The sequence below is a fragment of the Fistularia commersonii genome, chromosome 20 (genome assembly GCF_037954325.1).
Source record: "Fistularia commersonii isolate RoL2024-O1a breed Wild chromosome 20, RoL_Fcom_v1.0, whole genome shotgun sequence".
Taxonomy (NCBI): domain Eukaryota; kingdom Metazoa; phylum Chordata; class Actinopteri; order Syngnathiformes; family Fistulariidae; genus Fistularia; species Fistularia commersonii.
Window position 1 is genome coordinate 8,874,360 of NC_141303.1, and position 25,474 is coordinate 8,899,833.

A 25,474-nucleotide genomic window follows, 5' to 3' on the forward strand; every position below is an offset into this window, starting at 1 on the left:
GAAAGATCGATTACCGCGCATCTGTTCCCCCGTTAACCCACTGGAAGTCGCAGTGCTTGACGCACCTGTCCAATCACTGGGCGGAACTCACCTCTGACCAATCACAGGCCATCACACGCCTGCTAGAATTCAGCGGGGTGAAACTTTGGCGGTCATTTTGGACTGTGGCTTCCTCCGACACTGTGAGCTGAGAGCAAAGGTAAAACCAATCTATTTCATTTAATCGTTACATAAATAATCTATTTTTTTCATATTTATTCTTATTATTATGTCACAACTGCAGGAGAGGGGTAACGGCAAAAACTTGGTCGTGTCTCAAAATGTACCGAAAGCTAAGATGCGGATGACCAAGCTAAAAACTGAAGCGCACGCTTTCACTGTATGGACTAGAAACTGTTCCAATGACCAAAAGACAGCAGACAGAACTAGAGGTTGCAGAGATGAAGATGTTGAGGTTCTCTTTGGGAGTGACCAGGATGGATAGGATCAGGAATGAGTCTATCAGAGGGACGGCACATGTTCGATGTTTTGGAGAGAAGGTCAGAGAAGCCAGACTGAGATGGTTCGGTCATGTACAGAGAAGAGATAGTGAATATATTGGTAGACGGATGCTGGAAATGGAGCTGCCAGGCAAGGGGTCTCGAGGAAGACCAAAGAGAAGATTTATGGACGTAGTGAGAGAGGAAGATACAGAGAATAGGGTTAGATGGAGAAGGTTGACTCGCTGTGGCGACCCCTGACGGGAAAAGCCGAAAGAAGAAGAAGAAGAAGAAGAAGAAGAAGAAGACGCTTTCACTGCTAAACCCTGAAATATGCAAATAGAGGATCGGGCGTGTTTTTTTAACATTGATATGTTAGCTGTGTGGTCACAACAACGTAACATGCAGTCTGGATAAACATTTTTGGAATTAATTCGTATATGATCTCCCTTACGTCCGGAAAATATTCACATGTGTTGTTTTGACACAGAAACAGCAACCGGTGAAGGAGAAAGTCATTACGTTCTCAGTGAAGGCATGTGCTACCTGTTCACCGAGCACTACCCTACTAACCGCACTTAGCCCCCAACCCACCCCCGCCAAAAAAAAAAATGATGAAAGGTAAGTATGTATATATTTATATGGTTCTGAGATGGCTATTTGGTTGAGTGGTCACTTCTGACCTCCGACTACTGGTACTTCGGATATCCGGTGACTGAATGGCATTTCTTTTAAGTCGCTTTGGATGAAAGCGTCTGCCAAATGACTGTGATGTTATGTAATGTAATGTAATGTGCTGTAACCTGAAACGACCTCAGCTTCCTGAGCAGATCCTGGTCTGATGAAAACCAGAAGAATCAGAACTATGAGAAGGGACATGAGAGGTATGTAGAATGGTGAGTTACGTGTTTCTTTGCTTTGGTGGTTGAGGGTGGTGTGGTATTTATGTTTACTTATATTTCATATTGCCCTTGCAATAAAGTTATTATTTATTATTATTATTATCATTATTATTAATTAATAATAATTAATTAATAAAACAATTGATTAAGTAATTAATTAATTACTTAATTAATAAGAGATATCGATGAAAACTCACCATAAACTAAAGGTGTCCCTTTAAAAAAGAAAAATGTTGGCCTCGCCCATTCCATGGCACCTTCCGGACAGCGGAACTCACCTCTGGCCAATCACAGGCCATCACACGCTAGCTTAAATTCAGCTGGGTGAAGATTTGGTGGTCATTTTGGACTGTAGCTTCTTCCGACACTGTGAGCTGAGAGCAAAGGTAAAACCAATCTGTTTTATTTAATTAAAGACTTACCGTTACATTAATAATTAATCTAATTTTTTTCATGTTTCTTCTAATTATTGTGTCACAACTGTAGGAGATGGGTAACGGCAAAAACTTGGTTGTGTCTCAAAATGTACGGAAAGCTAAGATGCGGATGACTAAGCTAAAAACTGAAGCGCACGCTTTCACTGCTAAACCCTGAAATATGCAAATACAGGATCGGGTGTGTTTTTTTGACATTGATATGTTAGCTTTGTGTTCACTACAATGTAACATGCAGTCTGGATAAACATTTTTGGAATTAATTCGTATATGATCTCCCTTACGTCCAGAAAATATTCACATGTGTTGTTTTGACACAGAAACAGCAACAGGTGAAGGAGAAAGTCATTACGTTCTCAGTGAAGGCATGTGCTACCTGTTCACCGAGCACTACCCTACTAACCGCACTTAGCCCCCCCCCCCAAAAAAAAAAAAAAATGATGAAATGTATGTGTGTATGTATTTATATGGTTCTGAGATGGCTATTTGGTTGAGTGGTCACTTCTGACCTCCGACTACTGGTACTTCGGATATCCGGTGACTGAATGGCACTTCTTTTAAGTCGCTATGGATGAAAGCGTCTGCCAAATGACTGTGATGTTATGTAATGTAATGTAATGTAATGTAATGTAATGTGCTGTGACCTGAAACGACCTCAGCCTTCTGAGCAGATCCTGGTCCGATGAAAACCAGAAGAGCCAGAACTATGAGGAGGGACATGAGAGGTATGTAGAATGGTGAGTTACGTGTTTCTTTGCTTTGGTGGTTGAGGGTGGTGTGGTATTTATGTTTACTTATATTTCATATTGCCCTTGCAATAAAGTTATTATTAATTATTATTATTAATAATAATTATTAATTAATTAATTAATAAAAACAAACAATTAATTAATTCGTTAATTAATAACAGATATCGATGAAAACTCACCATAAACGTAAGGTGCCCCTCTAAAAAGGAAAAATGTTGGCCTCGCCCATTCCATGGCACCTTCCGGACAGCGGAACTCACCTCTGACCAATCACAGGCCATCACACGCCAGCTTAAACTCAGCGGGGTGAAGTTTTGCGGATCATTTGAACTGTAGCTCTTCCGGAACTGGGAGCAGAGAGCAAAGGTAAAACCAATCTGTTTTATTTAATTAAAGACTTACCGTTACATTAATAATTAATCTAATTTTTTTCATGTTTCTTCTAATTATTGTGTCACAACTGTAGGAGATGGGTAACGGCAAAAACCTGGTCGTGTCTCAAAATGTACCGAAAGCTAAGATTCATTGTGTTCAGTACAACGAAACATGCAGTCTGGATAAACACTTTTTGGATTTAATTTGTAAACGCTCCCCCTCACGTCCAGAAAATATACATATGTGTTGTCGTTTTGGCACAAAGACAGCAAAAAAGTCTTCTACCAGGAGTGGGGTTCGAACCCACGCGGACATATGTCCATTGGATCTTAAGTCCAACGCCTTAACCACTCGGCCATCCTGGTGTGCATTAAAGTGCTTTTTCGATCCGAGAATAATAACTTAAAAGTGATATCGCAGTTACGGTTTTGTTTGGCTATTCGTCAGAATCGGAATTTCCCTGTTACTAAAGCTTACTTACTAGTGACGACACTAAAAAACGTGAGCTACTATGCTAACAATTGATTTAGATCAGGCAGCTAACTCGCAATCGCCAGACACGGAATTCTCTGCTAGCCCCGTACTTTCCCCCCCGCAACTTGAGTCGTAAACTTGGACGAAGCAACCGCGGAGAGCGGCCAGTGTGTCCTGTATAACCTCATCAGAATGATGTCAAGCCAGTTTCATCGTAAACACCACCTGTTTAACACTTCTCTGCGACTTCTGGCGGCTTATTACGTTAGCATGTGCTAACTGATAGCGCTATGAAATTAGAACTGGCATTGGCAGTAATTATGTAATTATATAATTTCATTCCTGTGTGATAAGATATCATTGGACTGTTGCTAAACGCCGGGTCTAAATCAGGGTCTAAATCACTCTAGGGTCGGACACATAATTTAATTAGAAATGGTTGATTCGCTGTAGCGACCCCTGAAGGGAAAGGCCAAAAGGAGAAGAAGATCCTGACAACAGTTGTATATGTGTTATATATGTGTTGTAAAAGCAGAGGATGTTGAATGCCAGAATACCTGACCACAGGGACACCCATAGATGCATTGTCACATACTAACCAGTAGGAGTACAGATGCATCCATCTACCAGTTATCCTGCCCTCAGGTTCGAGGGGATGCTGGGGCCTATCCCGCCTGTCATCAGGCGAGAGGTGGGTTACACCCGGGACTAGTTGCTAGTCAATTGCAGGGCCACATATAAAGACAGACAACCATTCACTCATTCAGGGCCATTTTTCCCATTTTTTTTTTTCCAAATTAACCTCCTGCATGTATTGGACCGTGGGAGGAAACTCACGCAGACACGGGGACAACATGCAAACTCCATACAGAAAGGTCCTCCTTGTCTGATTCGAACCAGGATCCTTTTGCTGTGAGACTGAAGCGCTAACCACAGCAGGATCACATTTTGTTGAATTTAATTATTTTCTCTTATTTTCTCTAGATATTTTGGAATGGATCCCTGCCTTCTAAAGGAGTTGATTTCTTCAATAAAAGGGAACAGCAGAGGATTCATCACCAGGAAACCCTATCATCTCGAGGATTATCTCAGACATAATCTAAAGGATTTTACTGAATATACCTCCAAGGATACACAGTAATTTATGGTATCACCAGTTTATGTTTAACTTTTTTTTAAATCTTATAGCTATTTATAAAGTTTGTTTTAGCATGTATAATGTTGGACAATTCAATAAACAGAGTTCAGGACATTTTTTCTGGAATCATCTGATTGGCTATTACTCAGGACCTGGTTGTTGTAATCGTGATTCATTTGGTGATTCTATTTCCTAGTAAACTATTGTCTATGGAAAGAAAAACATTTAAATACAACATACATTGTCTTTGAAGGGATATTTGCCCTGACATGCCTGTGGCAGATCCAGCCATATGTTGTTTTCTCCTGTCTGTCCCCCAGCTGATCTGAGTTTCCTGATCATATTCCTTTGTTTACCCTCCCTGTCTCCTCTCCCCTGATCAGAAGCCTGGGACCATACTACCTGAGTGTCCTTTTGTATGGCTCTGACCATGTCTAGGAGCCCCCTACGGAGTTCACCCTCCTGTGTAAAGTTGCCCTTGACTGACCAATATACATCTCCTATATGATCTATTCACTAACCATCTGCAACCACACCTGAGTAGAGGGGTATATCTGTTCTCTGACCCAGCAGTTTGGGACAGTCGCTGGTCTCAGACCCACCCTGTCGGTAGGATCACCATAACCTGAAACTCCAATAAACTGGCATCACCTCAGCAAACTTGGGACAAGACAGGGATTGTTTTTCTTTGTTTTGTTTTTTTTTTATATTCAGTACTATTCATCAGGTATGAAAGAAATGTGTGGACTAAAATCTCATGGAGGCCAATCATTAATATTTTAGGAATACAGAAAGGGTCTTTTATTATCTAAATAAAAGGCAAATGGAAATAGCAAGCACAACACTTCATATGTGCCAATATTCAATTATAGAGAATAAGAATTCCATGCCATGGTTCCTTCAGTGTTCTATAGGTTGAATTTAGGTTGCAGTTTTTCTATATATAGCTCAAAAGGATCGCAAATAAAATGTTGTTTTCCAAAATGATAGATCTGAATAATAAAGGTTTATATACCTTGTTTGTTTAGTTATAATTCTATGTTAATTAACAATTCATTTCAAGGTAATGAATAAAATCATGATTTATTTTTAGAATTACATGACATCTCTGTCTTGTTCAGCATTCCAAACCTGCACACATCATACATCAATGATTGATTAATGGTGAGTCACAACAAATTCAGTGACCCTTGGGTTCCATTTTCTTCACATCAAAAACAAGACCACTACATTATTTATTTGGAGATTTGGTGAATAAAAGATGCAACTTAAGTGAGTCCAACTCAAGCCTTGAAGAAAAAAATAGGTTATATAAAGAAACACTTGTATTTCAGTGCAGCATTTTCTTAGGATCCCAGAATGCAAATATACATCATTGTTACTTAAATTAATGAAAACATGATTGTTTTTATTAAAAAAAGGCCTTGATTTTAATTCCAACAATCTTTAAATGAATCAAGTCATTGAATATAATCCAAAACTTCCCACTTTGAATACCACTTGAAGAAAAAAACACGTAGAATTCAATTCATACATAAACAATCTCAAGCTCTTTCAGAATCAGCAAATAACAACTTTGTCAGATGTATTTTTAATCAATTATGCAGCAACTCCATATTAAAATGAGTAAAATCTCCACCTGTTCTCCATTTATGGAACATGAATTCTTTCACATCTCCAAGGACAAAATATGTTTACACTACTTAAGATGTAATATGAAATAATGTGATCTAAATGAAAGGCTTGTGTGGGCAAAATTTTTTCCATTAATCAAATTTGATGCTGCTGGAAAATCTTAATTTTATGTTTACTTGGTACCCTAACATTTATCAGAAAAATCCATTATGATACATTCTTAAGTGAACTCAGTGATAATTTTCAAGGACTTCACTTTAGATTAATCAACTCAGGCCTTTTATTGTTGAATTTACATCGGTATTTTTATTTGCACTGAAACTGAATGTTTTAAACTGTTTTGTGTCTCCAAAATGATAGACAAGGGCAACAGTGCAGAAACGGGTTTTTTCTCTTACACTGTAGAGCCTTCTTCAGATAAATGTCAATTTTTTCTACATATTCTTGACTACTAGTCACATTTGCCTCAATGTTATTGAGCATGCTTCCCTGCTCCTCCACCAACAGGGCCATCTGCAGGAAAAGATTATGGACCTCCTTCAGTCTGGCCTCTAGTTCTACCAGCTCCATGTGTCTTCCCCTGATCTCACACATTGCCCACCGGGATGAATGGATTCCTTGTGTCTGCAGGTTCTGGGACAACTCATTCCAGCCCTCACCTCCTTTGTCTACAAGCACATCGAGCTGCTCATCAGTGATATCAGCTCCCATAATGGAGGTCTGCCTCTGGATTCGCTCACGGCATGTCCTCCTTTGCATTTCCTCTGCCCGGTTGTATTCACTCATGATAGTGTGGAAGGCACAGACGAGCATGTCATACTGTAGTCGAGCAATGCGACTTACAGCTGAGTGAGGACCTTTATTTTCCTCTAGTCTTCTGCTCTCTGTGCCCAGAGCCTGAATGCGAGCGTAGAGGGCCTCTGTATGTTGCAGTATCTCCCTGCCAATGGAGTCTGAATCCTTTTTCAGGAGAGTGAGGCGGCGGACAGAGGAGCCAAAACGTTCATTTTGGATGCAGAGTTGCTCTACTTGTAAATGTAGCAAAGACATGTCTTTCCTTATGGAGTGGACTTCCTTTAGGGTGTTTTCCATATCTGTGGAGTTTTCAAACACAACTGCCTCTTGAGACAGAAGCACTTTATTTTTACCATATTCATCATCGTGAAACCCAGAACTATTGTCGTCCTGCTCTTCAATGATGGTCTGAAGCCTCTCAAGCATGTTCCGCATTCTTACTGTAAGAAGCAAGCTGCTGGTTATTGTTCTGTCTTACATTGTAGCATTGGATATGATGTAACGTATGCTTCTCCAACTTAACACATTGGACAGGAAAGCACAGATATGATATACATTGTCTAATTCGATGACAAACGAAAAGTAGAAGTGTAAATCATGTTACACACATTGTTTCAATAGATATTTTTTGAACTACTAAGAGAATACCAGTAAAAGTACAGAGGCATTCTGCAAGTGACTCTCTTTTTCAGGCCATTCAGAGCATTTTGTGAGGAACAATAGACACACCAGGTAAGTGGTTCATTGAAATTTCAACATTTAAACCAGGAACAAGGAAAATTACTTTTCAATTTTACACATATTTTACAGTGTTAATCCATGCAACATTTTCACATAGTTTAGTATATTCCTTTTTTTGTATTACTCTGCATTTAAATAATATGTTGTAACACTGACTCTTGTGTACACTCTCAGTCTAAATATAAAAAAAGTAACAATTTCATGATACCATTTGAGTGAATTTCAGTATTTTCAATATTCTTATTCCTAATCTGGCACAATGCATGATTATACGCAAAAATAATCCTTAATGACCAAAGAATTAATCTTTCCTAACTGCAAAGTGACACGCAAATACATGTTCTCTTATTATCAATATGCCTTTGCAAAAAATGGTTGCAGGTAATACTGTATAATACAGTACAATTAAAGTTCCCTACCTCTTCTGAGTGTCTCTCACAGTAAAATCCCCTCAGTGTGTCCAGGCAGCTTAACACAGCACCTTTTTGTTCAAGGAAGTTTTTTGACTGATATGTGAATGTGGCTCCTCCCCAAGTGAAAGAAATGTGACTTTTTTCATTCAAACGTGTAATATTTCCTCTAAGGGAGATGAATTTGTTTTGCTAAGGGTATGTCTGTGGAGGTTCTCAGTCATCTGGGTCTTTGTCCATTCTTGTCAAAATCTTCTTCTCTTCTCTCAAGGATCAAACATCAGGAAGAGTTTGACAAGAATTTGCTAAATGTATACTAATTATACAAAAGAAAAATTTCTTCGTAAAGACTGAACTGTCAAACTGTATGTGCCACTAATGGTGAACAAGCTGCCAAGTGTTTGTAGAATGATAACATCTGCCTGCAAACATGTGGATGAAATTTGTGTGTTGTCACAAGAGAAAAAGGAGGTGAGCTCAGAAATGGACCAAAACTTTCACCAGGTATATGTAATTTTACTAATATTAAGGAATCACAGTTAGTTTCTTGTGTTTTGTTGAAAGGGGACAGGCACTTTAGTTAATTTGATATGGTTGAATATTAAAGAAAGAAGGAGAGGACAGAAATGTGTTCTTAACATTAATCACAATATAATCAATGTGAATTATATGTTCAACCTTATTGCTATTGTGTATTTGAATGGACTTCTGAATTTTATACAAAAATAGACCAATGTGCATGATATTTTTTATTGTTTATATAATTTACAATTCATCAGAGCAATATGACAGGTCACAGAAAATATGACACAAGAAGAGTCTTGCATTAAATTATTTAAGCATAATGAGAAAACCTCAATATACGGTCAATGTGAAGACTCAATGTAGAGCTTTAAATGGTATTAAGATTAATGGTAAACACTGAAAAGCTTACTGAGATCAACCCCAAATGTTATCATTTCTCATCCAAGAAATTCAGCATCAAGACAATGACACATTTGATTAGACTCAACAATGAACAATACATATTTATTTCAGTTTATTTCTGTTAATCAATATTATCTGCTCACTGTTAAAACAAGACACAAATATTTTCACTGTCTTTTTAATTCATCATATAGAGGTATGATTGTGTTCAACAATTGGTGTTGAACCATATTGTTTTGTTGTCAAACACAGAACAATATTGTCATCTAAGAACTAAAATTGTTCATTGTTTCTTGGTGAAATTTTATTGTAAAAAATAACATCTTAGGGCTGAATCACCCCTTGAAACAGAGAAATAATTTCTGATTTGAGTTACATGTCTCAAACCTGTCCTATAAATATAAATAGAGACACAATTAGAATTTCCTTGATAAATACTTGTGTTGATTTTTCAATAGCTTTACCATCTCTTAAAATTTTTAAGTCAAAAAAGGCTAAAAGCTCTGCACACCATACTAAGACTGATGAACACCGATTCATCCGGAAAATGTGTCCAATGTCAGGGACTACCTGGTTTTCTTGTATTTTCTCTTCCCAACTCCATACTCCTTAATCATGAGTTGAAGCATGGGAAGCAACTACAAAACATCTTTTTAAAGGGGTTGTTCTTATCATGACGCCTGGCCTTGCCAAGTTTAACGAGGGATTCTTGTATGTATTCGTCAGTTTTCTGAACATTAGTTTGGATTGTGGTCACCATTGGACCCTGCTCCTCCACTAACAGAGCAATGTCTAGGAAGATCTCATGGATTCCCTTGATGCGGTTCTCCAGGTCCAACAGCTCCTGGTGACGTTTCTCAATCTGGGATAAAGCTGATCGAGCTGTTTTACCTTCAGCCACAATATTGTCACTAAAGATATTCCACTGCCCTTTCTCGATCATATCCTCCACCTCCTCGCTTGTCACCTCACGCCCCACAATCTCCATTTGCCTCTGGATCTGGGCTTTACAGTTTTCTCTATGGCTCATCTCGGCCTCATTGTAGTCAAACATGGCATCCCGGAAACCGTTGCTCAGGCAGGCAAACTGAGTTCTGGCAATGCGGGTGACGGCAGAATTTGAGCCGTGAATTTCTTCTAATTTGTGAGCTCTGTCATCCATATCCTTCAGCTGAGACAAGACACCTTCAGCTCTTGTCTTTATTTCAGCGCCAATAGCATTGGAGTCTCTTTTGATGGTACTCATGGTGGTGACGCCCTGGAGAATACGAGAATTCTGCTCTCGAAGCCTTTTAACTTCCAGGCGAATGAGCTGGACCTCTCTGTGAATATCTTGTGACTGGGAAAAGACTTCTTCCAGAGCAGGGCTGCTGTCAAACACAACGGCCTCATGAGGCAGTTCCTCTTCCAAGTCGACATTGCTGAAGGAGTCTGTCACAGCAGATTCGGCAGACTCAGCGGACGCAGCGGACTCAGCATATTCCATCGGCTCCTCCACATAGTTGCTGGACATCTCCTGCATGTAGCTCAGTCTGTCCCTCATGGTTGTCTGGAGAGATGAGGGTACAGATATTAGAACAATGTGATTTGTTCCTTGATTGTCTCAATAGTATAAAAAGGCAAAACGCCTCAAATTAACAACTGCTTCAGCAACAGAACATATTGGATCGAGATAAAATTCAGAATTAAACTGAAAACAATCATTTCTTTTACAGGACTGTCTGGAAGCCTCTTCCTCCTTCCCTTTTAACACTTTACTAGAGAAACAGGTTCTAGACAGAAGAGTAAGAGGTGTTGTCGCTCACCAAACAAGTTATTTAACATGTGATTGTTCTGGCATCTTTGCGCAGAAACTGACTTGACTTTTGCTCGATGATCAAAATCAGACACTGAACGTCTCAAACGTCACATTGTAATTTGTGTGACTTCAGGGGGTCGATTGCACTTCTACAAGGGATTCCATCCCCTAATCAAAAGTCTAATAAATATCAGGGACTGCCTTAGAATATACTCTTCGTTTTGCCCTCTTTTCAATGAGACATTAGCCACTTTGTCTTGATAACAAATACTCAAGTTAGATGTTGTCAATATGTCACTAATATCATTACCCACTGAGAATTAATCTTGGGCCCCATCAGACAATGGGGACGGTAAAACCTTTTTTTTTAAATCACAATTAATTAATTAAGAAGATTATCTCACCTGAAACTGCTCTTTCCGACAGGTAAATATGTTTTCAAAGATTGTAAAAGGCAATATTCACAAGGGTAGTAAACTCACAGTCAGGGGTGTTGGGATTAAACTATTGCCAGATATTTTACTTTATTATTTGGATTGTAAATGGATGTCTCAGAAAATTCCGTTTACAGTAAGCTCTCAGTAGCAATAAACACCGAATTTCAACGAATTATTTCTTGAATGTACTCCCGGGCAAACACTGGGTACACAAATCGACCAGCTCCTTCAGTTGAGTAAGTTTGTTGGCACTTCTATTACTTTTTTACTTAGTGCGGTACAATTTATCAAACAATCTTACCTTTTTTCTGGTCGGATCGCCGAAGGAAAAAAAAAACAAATCAAAGGTTGGGCTTTACGGTGAGGTTTTGGCAGAAACGCAGCACCATCCCAGAGATCTGAAGCCGCCTGCTGACGCTCCTGACCCCAAACAATAGGCCCTGCGTGCGTACAGCTGCTATCTTCAGAGCTGGGACAGGTATTAAGCTTCAGCCTTTTCGATGACAGGTTGTGCTTCTCCACGACACGGCAGTGGAAAGACTCAGGAATGAGACCTGGTCGGTTTTTTGTTGTTTTTTTTTTTTTTTGCAGCGACTGACTCAGGTGCGTCAGCTGGTAAAGGGAAATGGCCATCGGGATTTGAGAGCCCTTCCGAGATTTTTTTCGGTATATTTTTTGTTTGTAGGTGGGCGGGGTAAAACAAACAAACAAACAAACAAACAAACAAACAAACAAACAGACAAACAAAAAAAACAATAAAAACTTGTAAATAAGCCCAGATTTTTTATTATGCTATTATCTTTTTTTACATTATAACTGTTACGCTGACGTGATAAAGGAATGTTCCCTATGAGGATCAATAAGTTTATTTTATCTTATTACGCGTATGGGGGTATGCAACAGTTGGCAATAAAAACAACAAAAAAAATAATCCAATAATGCCTAGTTTCGTTACTATCTTAACACAGAGGCAGTTTAATGTGATTATTAAGAGTTTTAATTTGAAAAACCTGAATATCCTAGGGTCGTCATCCCACACGAGCTGACGCCCAGTTTCTCCCGAACTATTATCCCCCCAACACACAAACACACTCGGGGCACAGGTTGAAAATCAACGCACTTCATATCCATCTAGGTCAATCGTCAAATCGTGCCGTAGCAACTGGACTTAAGTCTTCACTAAGAAAAAAAACTGTCCAGTTGCCGCGACAAATATGACCCTACGCACCACACACGTCACAGAAATGAGTCACAATGACGATCCCACCAGTTAGTAAGTATTCTGATGAGCAACACTGCTTTAATAGCGGAAGCTAAGTTAAGCGTAAGAGCTACGGGCATTTAGCTTTGGGTGTAAGACACAGAGGAACTCTCAGACTCAACCATTTAAGATTAAGTATGATGGTAAAAAATTGATATCTGAATGACCGTAATTTTGTGAGTAAGATGAGACGGTAAAGTAGGACGGTGGTTATCGTCTTTCATTGAAAGCGGGGGATTGGGGTGGCCTGGTTTGACCTCTTTCCTGGAGTTTACTTCGCGGGAACGCGCGTGGTCGTAACCGAGACCCCTTTCCGTCTTACTACAATGATGCCTTCAATGCTCCTGGGAAATCCAATGTTTCGACGATGACGAGGATGGTGACAATGAAAAGAGACAAATTCCAAGAAAAAAACAAAACATAAAATCATTCCACATCAAACACGGCGGCAACAGCAACAATAAAAATTATTAATTTGATATATATTCACGAGATGAATTGAAATTCACGGTAACCGTTCTCTTGTCGTATGACACGTTGATACACATTGATACGTATGGGTAGAATATATGTATCTATTTAAGTATAAAATATGTGTATGATGATGATGATGATATAATGATATGAATTTGCATTCGTGCGAAAACTCCGGGAACTTTGGGTTTACCCAACATGAATTGTGGTGCGTTAACGCCTCTCTGCCACATAAAGACCCCCTTTTTTCCCGATGGCACTTGAAGCCATCATACCTTCATCAGTACCCGGTGACTCAACACCGGCCACAATTCAACTTTATTTTAGTCCTTGACCCGGTAGTGGGTATCTCGCTGGGCACAGCTACGGGAGCAGAAATAAGCTAAACCGAGAAACGACTGGAAAACCAAAGGAAGCGACAATGAAGTTGTCCATAGTTCGCGGTGCCTATTTTCGTCTTCGGATGCATCATGCCCGACCTGGTCGCAGCCTTGGCGGGTTGTCAAAGAGATGCCTGCCGGTCGGTACCGCTGATAATGGGGTGATAATCCGAGCAGCAAGCGCTACATCTGACGGCGGGAGCAGCTCGAGATTAGCCGTTAACTTTGGGACTCTGTCTCAGAGTGAAAGTTGGAGTGACTTGGATCGTTCTCTGGGGTAAGGACCTAAATCAGTGAACGTTGTTGCCGCCAGCATTGCACCATTACGCAGCTCAGTGCCCGCGTTCTATGAAATTTAAAACAAAACTAGAGGGGACTAAATTGTCGCGGCCGGGGATGGTGCTTTTCCGAATTGACAAGATCGACGATGGTGATATTGTCTCGGAGTACGGCTAACGCTTGCCTGCCTGCCTGCATGTGTGTGTGTGTGCATGTGCTCCGATATCATTAGAGGGACTCCTGACAGATGATGCAACTTCGCTCCTTTGTTGGCAAACCCATTTCGTTAAAATGTGTCCCAATTTAACACGGAGGAGATGAAACCCACATGTGGAGGACTGGGCTTCTCGGGATTGCATGTGTTCCTCATTGCATTGTTTCTATCATCATTCTGTGATCATTAACAAACGCAACGGTTGTTCATGATGTCTAACGTCTCTGATAGACATTAAGACAATATATATTACTTACATGGACCCCGCTTTGCTATGAAATCAAACTCAAGTAAATCGAGATTGCTAGCTAGCTTACTAGCTGCTGTATTTAGCTACTTCCTTAGTAGCGCAAAAAAGACATTTGTTATCGTCTTCACAGATAAACACTTTGAATGGGCCACTTTAATTGCCAATTTGGTGTCATGTAGCATCCGTTGACCCTTTTTAATTGTTTATGGTTTGAAAGCAACTGAACTGATCCAGTCTCGAAGTATCTTACAGACAAAATGTTGAAACTCTAATCTGTTTTGAGGCCCTGCTGGTCAAACTTAAGTAATATTGTGGCAATATTTCTATTGCTGTGCCCCCACTCTGTATGGTGTTAATAGTAGTCATACATTTTAACCACTTCCAAGAATCTTTCAAATCACAAGTTTGTTTTCAAACTCTTACACTTTTTCCGATATTAACTTAAGTGAGTGCTAGAGCTATTTTTTTCATTCATTGTGTGTGTGTGTGTGTGTGTGCGTGAATTTTTTCATTTTTATTTTGCTCTCTTAGGGATTCTGTTCAGAGCACCAAGGAGTCAATGGTGGACTTGAAGAGAAGAAATCCCCAAATCCAACCTCTTCTTGCTATCATACAGGTATTGTACAAAATGTAAATTCTGTGTTTTGGATTTGGATTCCCCTAAAGCACACAGAAGGAACATACACATCAGTCAGATATAGGTGTAAATATCATTATCTGAAAGTGTGAAGGCATTTATGTAAAATGTTCTTTAATTTTTGTGCTCTACTTTTCCTTTCTCTCCTTTCTTTTCTTGTGGACTTAATAGGCAGGGGAAGAAGACCGCTCGTTGGGGATCAATAAAAAAGTTGCAGAAAAGGTAATTGTCTCTCTTCATGTAAATGCTTTTTCTCCATTTTGTCCTGTTTTTCAAGTTTTGCAATTCCAGATCATTTTTTCCTTTCATATGTATCCACAGATTGGCTTAAATGTCACTGAGATTAGTCTTGGAAAAGTTTTTAGTGAAGATGAAGTAAGTATTGGTCCTCAACCTGGCAACATACTGCTTGATTCATGTAGGAATGCTGCTCGATCTTGTTGTTAAGCAAGTCAGTGCATGATGTGACATTTGTCTGTGCAGTTTGTGATTTGTATTGTTAAGCTAGGCTCACCCAAGCACAGGCTGTAACTCACCACAGCAATTCTATATAGCTCATTTTCAACTAATATATCCAAAGCTCTCAGACAAGGCTCTTTTTACAGACATCCGTATTTCTATTATACCTTTCATACTTTTAACTGTCTCTTATTGTATTGTACATTGCTTTATCCTTTAGAATCTCTCTATGCAGTCAGTAGCAATGTTTAAAGCTAGACCTCTTTTGCTCTTTTCAATCATAGTTAACAGTTGTTGCTATATCGGATTTCAAGCAATTCTATTTTCTCAATGTTGTTTGAGTAGATCATAGAAGAGGTGATGAAGCTAAATGAGGACCCCAGGGTGCATGGCATCTACCTTCACCTTCCCATTGCTTCCCTCACTAGTCGAGTGCTCAACACTCTGAAGCCTGAGAAGGACATAGAGGGGTAAATATCTGCAGATTCAAATATTGTTCGTTCATGAATTCAACCTCACTTACAAAGACATTGTAAGAGCACATGATCTCCCATAAGTTTTTCTTGATTTAAATGTCAGGTAAAGTTTTATCTCATGAGGCACCCATGACACGGTCTACTCGTGCAAAAGAAAAGAGCACTCCTTTCATGTGTCAGATATTGAAATTCCCTGTCCCAGTAGAAATAACTGCATTGACTCACATGATGTGTCGTAATGGGCCCAAATGGGAAAAGGCTGAAAGTAATTAGGCTCGAGTAAATGTCATGTTTTGCATCCGAAAATAAAGTGAATGAAGAAAAATTTATCAAGCACCCATGGTTATTTTCCAACTAAATAGAACATGTTCACTTGAGGACAAACTACACAAATAAAACTGAAAAAGAAATACTCATCTATTCAAATGCAATTCTATTAGTATGGCAATATTAATGTGATATGACACTACAGTCCTCCTGTAAATTTTTCAGGTTGTTTTTTTTTTTTTTTACAATTCTTAAAGGAGGTATTTATTTGTGTTCATTTTTGGGGATTTAGTGCTGCTGTACTATAGTGCATTAAAACTGAGGTCAGACCTCTAAGAAAGTGTTAATGAATGACGATCAGGAACGTCTACAATAACAAAAGGCAACATGTGACTGCATTTCTTTTGCCAGTTAGAAGTAGTCCTTAGAATTGAGTGACTTCAATTATCATCTGTCTGAAGACATTTGTTGAAATACTTTGCCCTCTTACCGCAAATTGCCACTATCCTCCATGGAGAGTAAAAGAAACTGTCCAAAAAATATGTCTCAGAAAAGTTTATCGTAACAACAAACATTTTGCTAAATATTATTGTCATCTTCACATATTATTGCTTCAAGTGAAAGTTTTTTACATTTTGACTTTTAGCCACATTTATCCGTCTATATCAATAATGAGGAGTATTCCTAAACTTTTGACATGTAGTTCTAAGCTGTATATTCTGTGTTTACCATGTTCAATTGCATTAATGGGCCTATCTGCTGCATCGCATCCATTCTTTTAACATGACATACTATACCAACATAGATGGTCCAAAATAAGAAAAACAAAAGGGGAGGGACTTTCTGAATAGTCAAGATTATTCTCCCCGCCAGTATATGGTTTAACAACTTTTACCGTCAGAATTTCTGTAAATCCATGTGGCATAGATTGAACAAGGGACAGAAAACAACTGAGATTTTTTTTTCCAATTTAGATGATGCCATCAGGCAGATTTGTCAGATGTACATCCCTTATGTGACATTTCACCACATCTTAAATATTCTATTGCACTGAGATTAGGTGACTTAGGCCATTTAAATACAGAGACTGGTCTTTTGAACATGGTGATATGATCAAAGATATTATGGACTTTCTTACACGGTGCATTATACCAAGTAGAAAGTAGCGATCACAAGATGAGTCCACAGATTTCACAAAAGGATGGATATGGTCAACAGCAATATTCAGGCAGACTATGATGTTGAAAGATGCTAAGTTATTACTAGGGTGCCAGAGGTGGGGCCAGAAATGATTTCCCAGACATTACACCACTGGCCTGCCATGTTGATACATGGTAGGCTAGATTCACGCTTTTGTGTTGTTTACATGAATTCTGACTTCATAATCTTAGTGACGCAGCCGGAATCAAGCTTTGTCAGGCCAAGCAATGTTTCTTTCTTCTATTGACTTTTTCTTTTTTTGAGTTCATGCAAATTGAAATCGAGTGGCATCTGCTGTTTATTGTTTATTGTTGTATTCCTATCCACTTCAAGGTTCAATGTATACTGCCGTTGGTCAGTCTTCTGGATACCTTTTGTTGGCATGAGTGGTCATTTGATTTGCTATTCTGTCCTATTGCACCACTGGTCAGTCTTACCAGATTTCTGGCATGGACACATTTTTTTCCCAGGGAGCTGTTGTTCACAACATGTTATCTTTTTCGGGCTATTCTATGAAGCCTTAGGTGTCTGTGCAGTTAAATGGGTTTCTAATAACAAAGTGGCTGAGGAATACATAGAATGTTACAATTGCAGTGTCTTAATCATATAATCCCATACACACAATTGACATGCTGTGATACATCAGTGTGAATTACCTTCCCATCAGTAGTTCTCATGGCTTTTAGTGGGTTCCTGAGTTTACTAACAAAACTATCTACCCTTTTAACTGTGGGTAACTGTGAATAATACTCAATTAGCTGGGACAAAATCCCATTTCAGTTGATCAAAGCACAATGTAGTTAAAAACATATGAGGAATTATTTGAAAATGATTGGGAATTTTTCCAAATAGGATATCTTATTTGAATACGGGCCGTCTGGTACGAGGAGACCTGGACAGATGCTTTGTCCCACCTATAGCCAGTGCTATTGTCGATCTGCTGCAGAAACATGGTAAGTTTTTAAGATCAATTCACTATGAGAGTTGTTTTGCATTGATTCACGATGTCTGAAAAGAAATGGACTGTTGCACCCTTGGTTCTTGGTCAAATCTCCTTGAGTTCAAGCAGGAGTTCAAAATCATTCATAAACCAAACACAGGAGTCAACTGACTAGATGTAGAACCAATTAAGTAAAGGACATAGCTCTTCTAAGCAAAAGCTTTTAAGATTACATAATATTACTGACAAAATAAACTTGAAGCTTCAGATCATCTAACAAGTCATTTAATTTGTTTTTGTAGCTGTGATATGATAGCAACAATAGCTCTCTAGATATTCCCAATTTTTGATTGTCTTGGCCAGTCTTCAAATTAAGCTTCCCTTTACAAAAATATCTGGTTCTCATTATCCAGGTATACCCCAACTCTTTGAAATTAGAATGAAACTGGGTAAGGGGCAGACCCATCTTCCAAAGTTAAATCAATTTGGAGTTTGTTAGATTGCAGTGTTTGACAGATTGTTGTCCAAATTAGGTTACCTTCAAAAACAGCTTGACTGTAATCATGTCTACAATATTGCCGAAAACAATAAGATACAGTTTTATGTCCTGTGGTTCCCATCTAATGCAATTTGCATGGATCATAAAAAACTTGATTGCATGGATTTTGACTGTCCACATGCGCATAATGTATTTGTTTCCTTTGCAACTTTTTGGAACAGTTTCTGCTTTCGAGGGAAAAACAGTTTTGCTAATAGAAGCTGAAGGACCCTTTGGGATGGCCCTGCAGTGCCTGATAGAGAGAAGTGGAATGTTGGTTCTCAAATGTCATGGGAATTTCAAGAACTTACAAAGACAGGTGTGTCTTTGTCAATAGGAATATTCTGGGTTCATAGATTTATTTATGTATTTATTTATTGTCCCCTCCCCCATGCTTTTCTCTGCTCTGTATATTTATTCAGCATTCATTTGTACTGGTTATGCACCATTTTAGTGCACAAGTTTCTCAAACCTAATGGCCCCAGAACACAGTGCGCTGTTGTAGACATTGACCAATTACTACAGCAGTCTTTTCTTACCCATGTTTGCTTGTCATTGTTGTTTGCCCTTTGTGCAAAAGAAACATAACAAAACTTGTTTTGTTTTTTTTGTTTTTTTCAAAATTTGATTTAAGTATTCAATCGTATTCTCTTGAACAATTAATCCTCTCCCGCTTTCCCAGGTGATGCAGGCTGATGCTGTTGTCATATTAGGTGAAGGGAATGTCAATATTCTGCCTACCTGGGTCAAGCCAGGGGCCGCTGTCATTCACTGTGAGCCCACCATGGGCAGAGGTACTGTGTAATTAGAAGTGGACTTTGTTACACACTCACACTGTAAGCAATCTTTATTTGGCATATCCTCTAATTTCCTGGATCGTTTCTCAGACAGCACGTAGTTGGATCTAGTATCTCTTTTATTCCCTTTCGCTTTGATGTTCTTGGCTTGTCTGACCATTAATTTCAAAATAGGTACAGTGATTTCACAGACAAGCGATTCCATTTCAATGCTCCCTTTGCTTGTTCAGTTATGAATACTTTGCCTGACACAATAACATTCAGAAAGCCCTACCCTTGCATTAACTATACAATGATTTACGTAGATGAACTAATCTCTGAGGTGCCTTCAAAATCGGGGTTGGAGTATGTGACCGCAACATACAGAATCAAGGTGTGCCTTTTTTAATTCTCAGTTCAGTGTCCAAGTCTTGCCGCCTTCCCTTTTTAAAAATAAATAAATAAATAAATAAATGTCTCTAATTGCATTTTTTTTTTTTCTACTAGAATGTGATACAGAGTAGCAGTCGATGGCTTGATGAGCAAGAGTACCAACCCTGGCAGCTGCGCAGCCTCAAATTGCAGCCCCAGACACCCGTGCCAAGGTATCCGGCTGTTGAAACATAACTGTCTGTAAATAATTTGTTAATTAGAAGAAGTGCTCAAAACCAATTTTGTACTTTTCAGATGGCAATTTGGAAATTGTTAAACCTCCCAATGTCTTCACAGAAGCCTTTTCACACCAGCATGCATTATATTATTATGCATCTAAGTACAGATTGGTTGCAGTAATTTGTTCAGTATAATCCTGTTTTCTTTGTCAGTGATATAGAGATTTCAAGAGCCCAGACACCTAAGCCAGTAGACCAACTGGCCGAGGAGATTGGTTTGTTGCCAGAAGAGCTTGAGGCTTTTGGTCGAAGCAAAGCAAAGGTCCGCCTGTCCTTGTTGGACCGCCTCCACACACAAACTGATGGGAAATATGTAATAGTTGCAGGGTAAGTTTAAGTTTTCATTGAATATTATGTTTTTGACTGTGCTACCCAAATGCTTAAAGTAAGCAAGAAAAAAAAGTTACATCCTCAGACATTAGATATGTGTAACTTTTTTTGTAGAAAACCTTAATGTTTAAAAATCAAATGAACATTGCACTTCATATCTGCAAGAAATCATATTGTATTGTGTGTTGCTGCCCCCCCTTTCTTTCTTTTTTTTTGTTGAGAATGAGAGAGATGATTGGGGATTGTAATGAATTCAAAATCCTTTTATAAATTGACCTGTATACAGAATAACTCAAAAATACTCATAATACACGCTTGTCATGTCATGCATTCTCATTTCTTTCTTGAAGAATCACACCTACCCCTCTTGGGGAAGGCAAAAGCACTGTAACAATCGGCTTGGTCCAGGCCTTGTCTGCTCACCTTAATCTCAACTCCTTCGCCTGTCTCAGACAACCTTCCCAGGGGCCCACGTTTGGGGTTAAAGGTCAGTTATGGATTGACAGTAATGCCCTTACTTGTTGAAATGCAGTAAATCCCCTCACTGATTTTTTTTTTTTTTCCCTTTTTGATTACAATTTGCTATTTCTGCCTTTTTTTTCTTTTGTGCTACACGTATCTACATATCTAATGGCGGGACTATAAACTGTTTACTTGTGAACAACAGGATATTTTTGGTACAAAAATGTCTTAAATGTTAATTAACAGTTGCAGTATCCACTTCATAGTACAATCAAAAGGGCTGATTCCTGATTGACAGGACTATTGCCCTCAGAAACGGATGCTCTTGCTTCAGATTCCAACTGAAATTATCATCAATGAACTAGAAGCAGAGCAGATTTGTCATGATAGCCAGGTTTCCACCCTGTTGCACTAAAACTAAATGCAAAGTATATTTTGATCCAAATTGGAGTCAGTTAGCAAGCAGCATACTGGTTTTTCACAGTAACTGGACACACTGAGTTCATCTTTAGCACTCAGTGTGTTTTATCTTGTACAAAAAAAAAGTTGTTAAGGGGGTGGGATCATAAATCAATGGTAGTTCATATTGACAGTGTGCACAGCTTCTTAAACACAGGAATTAAAACCACCTTGATGAATACAGAAGCCAACAGAATCTGGATACTTGTGTGGATTCAGCAACAAAGCCTAGAGAGAGTGAGTGAGAGAGTGAGTGAGAGATCTATAAGAAGTCTTTATTTTGCTTCCCCTCTAAATACACAGCAGGATATGGACAAGGCCCAAGGCAGGCAGCAGTTGGAAATGTATCGAGTAACTGTTTGATACTTGTCAGTATGTGGCCTAGCATTTTATACACCACAACATTTTATGTAGGGGTGGGGTGGTTCACTCAGAGTTCATTACACAGCACTCTCTCTTTGTATGTCCCTGTTCTGTCAATCAGCTTTGGCTGTGTTACCTATTCTTTGTGTCTAGGGGGAGCTGCAGGAGGGGGATATGCCCAGGTCATCCCTATGGAGGAGGTTAGACATACAGACTTGCACTTCTTTTTAGCTGAACTCCTGCTAGCTTCAATAAACACAAGAAAACTCCTTTAACATTCTGTGGTGTATCTGGGGTTGAATATTTGATATATTACCTATGATATCATTATTCAACTGTCAGTAAACCTCTTTTAAGGACACAAAATAACACATTTAATCTGTCCATTTATTCACTAGTTTTTCAGAGAACACCCGTTACCTTGACTCCAGGTGTTAACTGCTATTTTTTTAAGGTGAAAATGCATGTTCATGCCATCAATCTATGATTGAGAACATCACCAGCCCTTTATATCCAAGTTGCAACTAATGCACTAAATATTCATATGACCGCATAAGTGGGTTTACATCCCAATTTACAATTTTAATGCTCAAACACAGGGCTGAAGTGATGTTCAGAAACAAAATAATTATTACAGATAAGTTTTTGTCTCACTCAATTGATACATTTATTTATACTAGTCTCTTGGTTAATTGTTATCTATTGAATGTCTAGATAGCACAGTATCTGTGGATCCTGGAAGTTGTTAATCGTAGTTTATAATCTTAAAACATGAATACATGTTGTAGATACACATCAACAACGCTTTCATCAGACTAGTCATTGTGGCAAGTTGTGGATCATGACATTTACAGAGATAATGGTTACTCTAACACTACTTTTCTTTCTCTCAATTTAGTTCAATCTCCATCTGACTGGTGACATACATGCTATCACTGCAGCCAATAATTTGGTGGCAGCAGCCATTGATGCGAGGATGCTCCATGAGGCAACTCAATCAGACAAGGTAACCAAGTGATATCACCCAAAAAAAATTCACATATAAGTTATTTTACATAACTTGTAAAATTAAGTCACAAATTTCAACATTTGTTTGTTATAAAGGTCTGGTACTATGATATGAGAAAGATAACGTTACATTTTAAACTTGAAACCTTCCCATGCACAGTTTGTGATGGCAAAGAAATTAATGGCTAAACTTTTGGACCTAGTCAACAATCCTTCACATTTCTCCTTTTCCTTTCTGCTTCTACCTTCAAGGGCTGCCTCAGCAAATTATCTGCCTCCATCACACCCCATCCTCTGCATCCAAAGTCACTCCTTACCAGATTATATATAAAAAGATGAAACTTTGACATTTCTCTGCAGCGCTTTGTGATTTAATAGGATTCCTATCTTTGAGTATGCAATTTTAACTTTTTTATTTATTTTTACCCCAAGGCACTGTTCAACAGACTGGTCCCATCAGTGAATGGAATCAGAAGATTTTCACCAATCCAGGTTGCCAGACTACATGTAAGCAGTGTCGAAATGTTAATTTGTGTTGACATCAGTAACAAGGTCCTAGTGTGTTTTATTTGAAACATGTGAAATATCATTCCACTAGGGGGCCTCAGTTAGTCTTGGAATTTTCTTTACTTTGTCTTCATCTTTTCTTTTTCATGTCTGCAGCAGCATAGGCCAAATATTACATAAAGAGATTGAACTTCAGTCTATGAATTGACCATGTTCTTTCTTTAGGTGTTTTAACAGAATGTGAGAAGAGATGCTAAAGTGACTCAATTGAAATGTCGATAAATACTTTTTCAAGTCAATGAGCTGATTGCCTCAATTGTTTGTTGATTTTGAATTATTTATCTATTTATTTATTAATTGATTTCTTAAATGAAAAATCATTCTAACTAAACAACTGCCTAAGAAAAGGGATATAGAAATACCAGTGTCAAACTAAATTGTTTAAAACATCTTAAAATTGTGGTTAAAAAAAACAGAACTTGGATTGCCTCTGTCTGTTTTCAGCGTCTGGGCATCAGTAAAACAGATCCTGCTTCTCTCACTCCAGAAGAGGTCCGTGCATTTGTTCGCCTTGACCTTGACCCTTCCAAAATCACCTGGCAGAGAGGTACAATACTAAGGACAGTATATGTGTGTCGAATGTAAATTCTATGATTTCAAATGTGTTCCTTCACATTTCCCCAACATAAATCATAATCTCATTTAATCATAAATCACATGTAAAGCTGAATCACGACATTTGGAAATGTTCTCTGAAATGTATTATTACTTGTAGAAATTATACCTTAGAATCTGTCTGACAGTATAGCTTTTTTTAAGCTAAAGTATACATAACTTGGGACATATAGAGAATATGTGGATGCAATTTATTAGACTTATTTGTGGAGGGGATTGATGTTTGAGAATTAAGCTTTTTTTGGGTTGGCTACAGACATACAGTATTATGCTGAAAGCTTTCCTTTGAAAATGAAAGACCAGAATGCTTGTCATAAAGCACCTTGTATAATCCTCAACAAGCATAAAAGCATATAGTGCATCAATCATAAGTAACATACACCTCTAATTTTGTGCATAATTAGTTATCAGCATCCAATGACTCATTAAGTCTGCCATATTGTACCATGACTTACTTTCACTTGCCATTTATTGTAAAATGCTGCTAAATATATATATGTTTTAGCACTGAATTTCAAAGCCATTGTAGAAGAAGCTATCTGTAATTATTTGTTTAAATTTCAAGTTTATTGGCAGTTGTGCTTTTTTTTACACGGAGAGAATAACCATACCAGTGCTATTTCGACTGAGTTTGGTATTCACTCCAGCACCACAACAAGGCATTCACAAAACAAACATTGGAGATTAAAAACAGATTTAGTGCCTAATGCCTTTGCAGTGACTGCATGCATGTGTCCATGAAGGAAGCCATGTTTTCATTCCATACATGGATTGCAGTCTGACCGTAAACCTCAGCATAACCATAGTCTAACAGTGCTGAATAAGTAGGTGTTTAAGAAGGAAATAAATCTTAAAATAACCCATTCAGTGTGTCAACAGTTAGTTACAATATGAGAAAAAAAATCTCCTTTTGTCAGTTGTATAGTTTTATGCCAATGTACGAACAAGCATATCTATTTAACAGGATGTGGAAAGCTTTGGTTCTAAATATGTAAATGTTTTATCAAGCAAAGTTCTGTTCTGAAAAATTATGAGTAGAGGTTTTCAGATTCTCACCAAGTAAGACAGGAAAGTATTATTTTTTTGTCTTTCTGTCTTTCAGTGGTTGATACAAATGACCGTTTCTTGAGGAAGATCACAATAGGACAAGCAAACACTGAAAAAGGACAGATCAGAGAGGTTTGCAGCATGCTTGAATGATCAATTTCAAAGAAGATATTTAATTTTGCTTTATGCAAACCAAACTATATATAAATGTATTTTTTAGGTATAAATGTTATTTAAGTCCGTAATAAAGCAATTTCGGCAGTGCTATTCTATTGCAGAGGCTCTGTAGTGCATCTTTTGTAAGAGAGATTGTTTTGGAGATCGTTTCTGTATTGCACTTAAATCTTGTGAATAAGTTTAAGTCCACAGACATTTCCACACCCTACGTTTGTCTTCATGATGTGGAGAATTGTGCAAGAATCCCTATGGTGATTTTAATGAATTTGGAGATGGGGTCTCAGAGAGAGGCCTGCCAATCCTTACTTACCCTAATGCCCTAATTATCAT

The 25,474-nt window shown here is 38.4% G+C and overlaps 3 protein-coding genes, 1 long non-coding RNA gene and 1 other non-coding gene across 8 annotated transcripts in view; 2 read left to right on the top strand and 3 right to left on the bottom strand.

The window, feature by feature from the left end:
* Positions 1-1,732: 1,732 nt before the first annotated feature.
* Positions 1,733-5,550, top strand: LOC147222819 (uncharacterized). Of its 2 annotated transcripts, XR_015107697.1 has the most exons (5): positions 1,733-1,767; positions 2,475-2,552; positions 2,726-2,930; positions 4,398-4,560; positions 4,935-5,550. It is a non-coding gene; the product is annotated as an uncharacterized LOC147222819 (long non-coding RNA). The 2 variants fall into 2 exon arrangements; XR_015107696.1 differs by lacking the exon at positions 4,935-5,550 and having other exon boundaries at positions 4,398-4,917.
* trnal-uaa (transfer RNA leucine (anticodon UAA)) lies at positions 3,222-3,304 on the bottom strand. Its single transcript has one exon. It is a non-coding gene; the product is annotated as a tRNA-Leu (tRNA).
* An 888-nt stretch (positions 5,551-6,438) lies between the features above and the next one.
* LOC147222821 (syntaxin-11-like) lies at positions 6,439-7,708 on the bottom strand. Its single transcript, XM_086167230.1, has one exon. It carries the CDS (start codon positions 7,414-7,416, stop codon positions 6,517-6,519), a length of 900 nt encoding a protein of 299 aa, XP_086023356.1. The 5' UTR covers positions 7,417-7,708; the 3' UTR covers positions 6,439-6,516.
* Positions 7,709-8,869: 1,161 nt separating this feature from the next.
* On the bottom strand, positions 8,870-11,818 carry stx11b.1 (syntaxin 11b, tandem duplicate 1). Its single transcript, XM_086167166.1, has 2 exons — positions 11,596-11,818; positions 8,870-10,608 (listed from the first exon to the last, which is right to left on the bottom strand). The coding sequence occupies exon 2, from the start codon at positions 10,600-10,602 to the stop codon at positions 9,673-9,675; it is 930 nt and encodes a 309-aa protein (XP_086023292.1). The 5' UTR covers positions 10,603-10,608; positions 11,596-11,818; the 3' UTR covers positions 8,870-9,672.
* A 1,492-nt stretch (positions 11,819-13,310) lies between these two features.
* The window catches only part of mthfd1l (methylenetetrahydrofolate dehydrogenase (NADP+ dependent) 1 like), a 30,391-nt gene continuing 18,227 nt past the window's right edge, over positions 13,311-25,474 (top strand). For all 3 annotated transcript variants that reach the window (XM_086167435.1, XM_086167434.1, XM_086167436.1), the window contains exons 1-17: positions 13,311-13,686; positions 14,684-14,768; positions 14,961-15,011; positions 15,111-15,164; positions 15,594-15,718; positions 18,044-18,144; positions 18,852-18,988; positions 19,352-19,463; positions 19,772-19,839; positions 19,953-20,050; positions 20,270-20,443; positions 20,797-20,933; positions 21,884-21,930; positions 22,629-22,736; positions 23,171-23,245; positions 23,750-23,852; positions 25,023-25,099. In XM_086167435.1, the coding sequence (XP_086023561.1) occupies positions 13,451-13,686; positions 14,684-14,768; positions 14,961-15,011; positions 15,111-15,164; positions 15,594-15,718; positions 18,044-18,144; positions 18,852-18,988; positions 19,352-19,463; positions 19,772-19,839; positions 19,953-20,050; positions 20,270-20,443; positions 20,797-20,933; positions 21,884-21,930; positions 22,629-22,736; positions 23,171-23,245; positions 23,750-23,852; positions 25,023-25,099 (1,788 nt within the window). In that variant the 5' untranslated portion in view covers positions 13,311-13,450. The remainder of the gene's footprint in view (positions 13,687-14,683; positions 14,769-14,960; positions 15,012-15,110; positions 15,165-15,593; positions 15,719-18,043; positions 18,145-18,851; positions 18,989-19,351; positions 19,464-19,771; positions 19,840-19,952; positions 20,051-20,269; positions 20,444-20,796; positions 20,934-21,883; positions 21,931-22,628; positions 22,737-23,170; positions 23,246-23,749; positions 23,853-25,022; positions 25,100-25,474) is intronic.

Bases quoted from the DNA above. Each gene is read 5' to 3' on its own strand.
- LOC147222821 (XM_086167230.1), bottom strand. From the start codon at position 7,416: ATGCGGAACATGCTTGAGAGGCTTCAGACCATCATTGAAGAGCAGGAC.
- stx11b.1 (XM_086167166.1), bottom strand. From the start codon at position 10,602: ATGAGGGACAGACTGAGCTACATGCAGGAGATGTCCAGCAACTATGTG.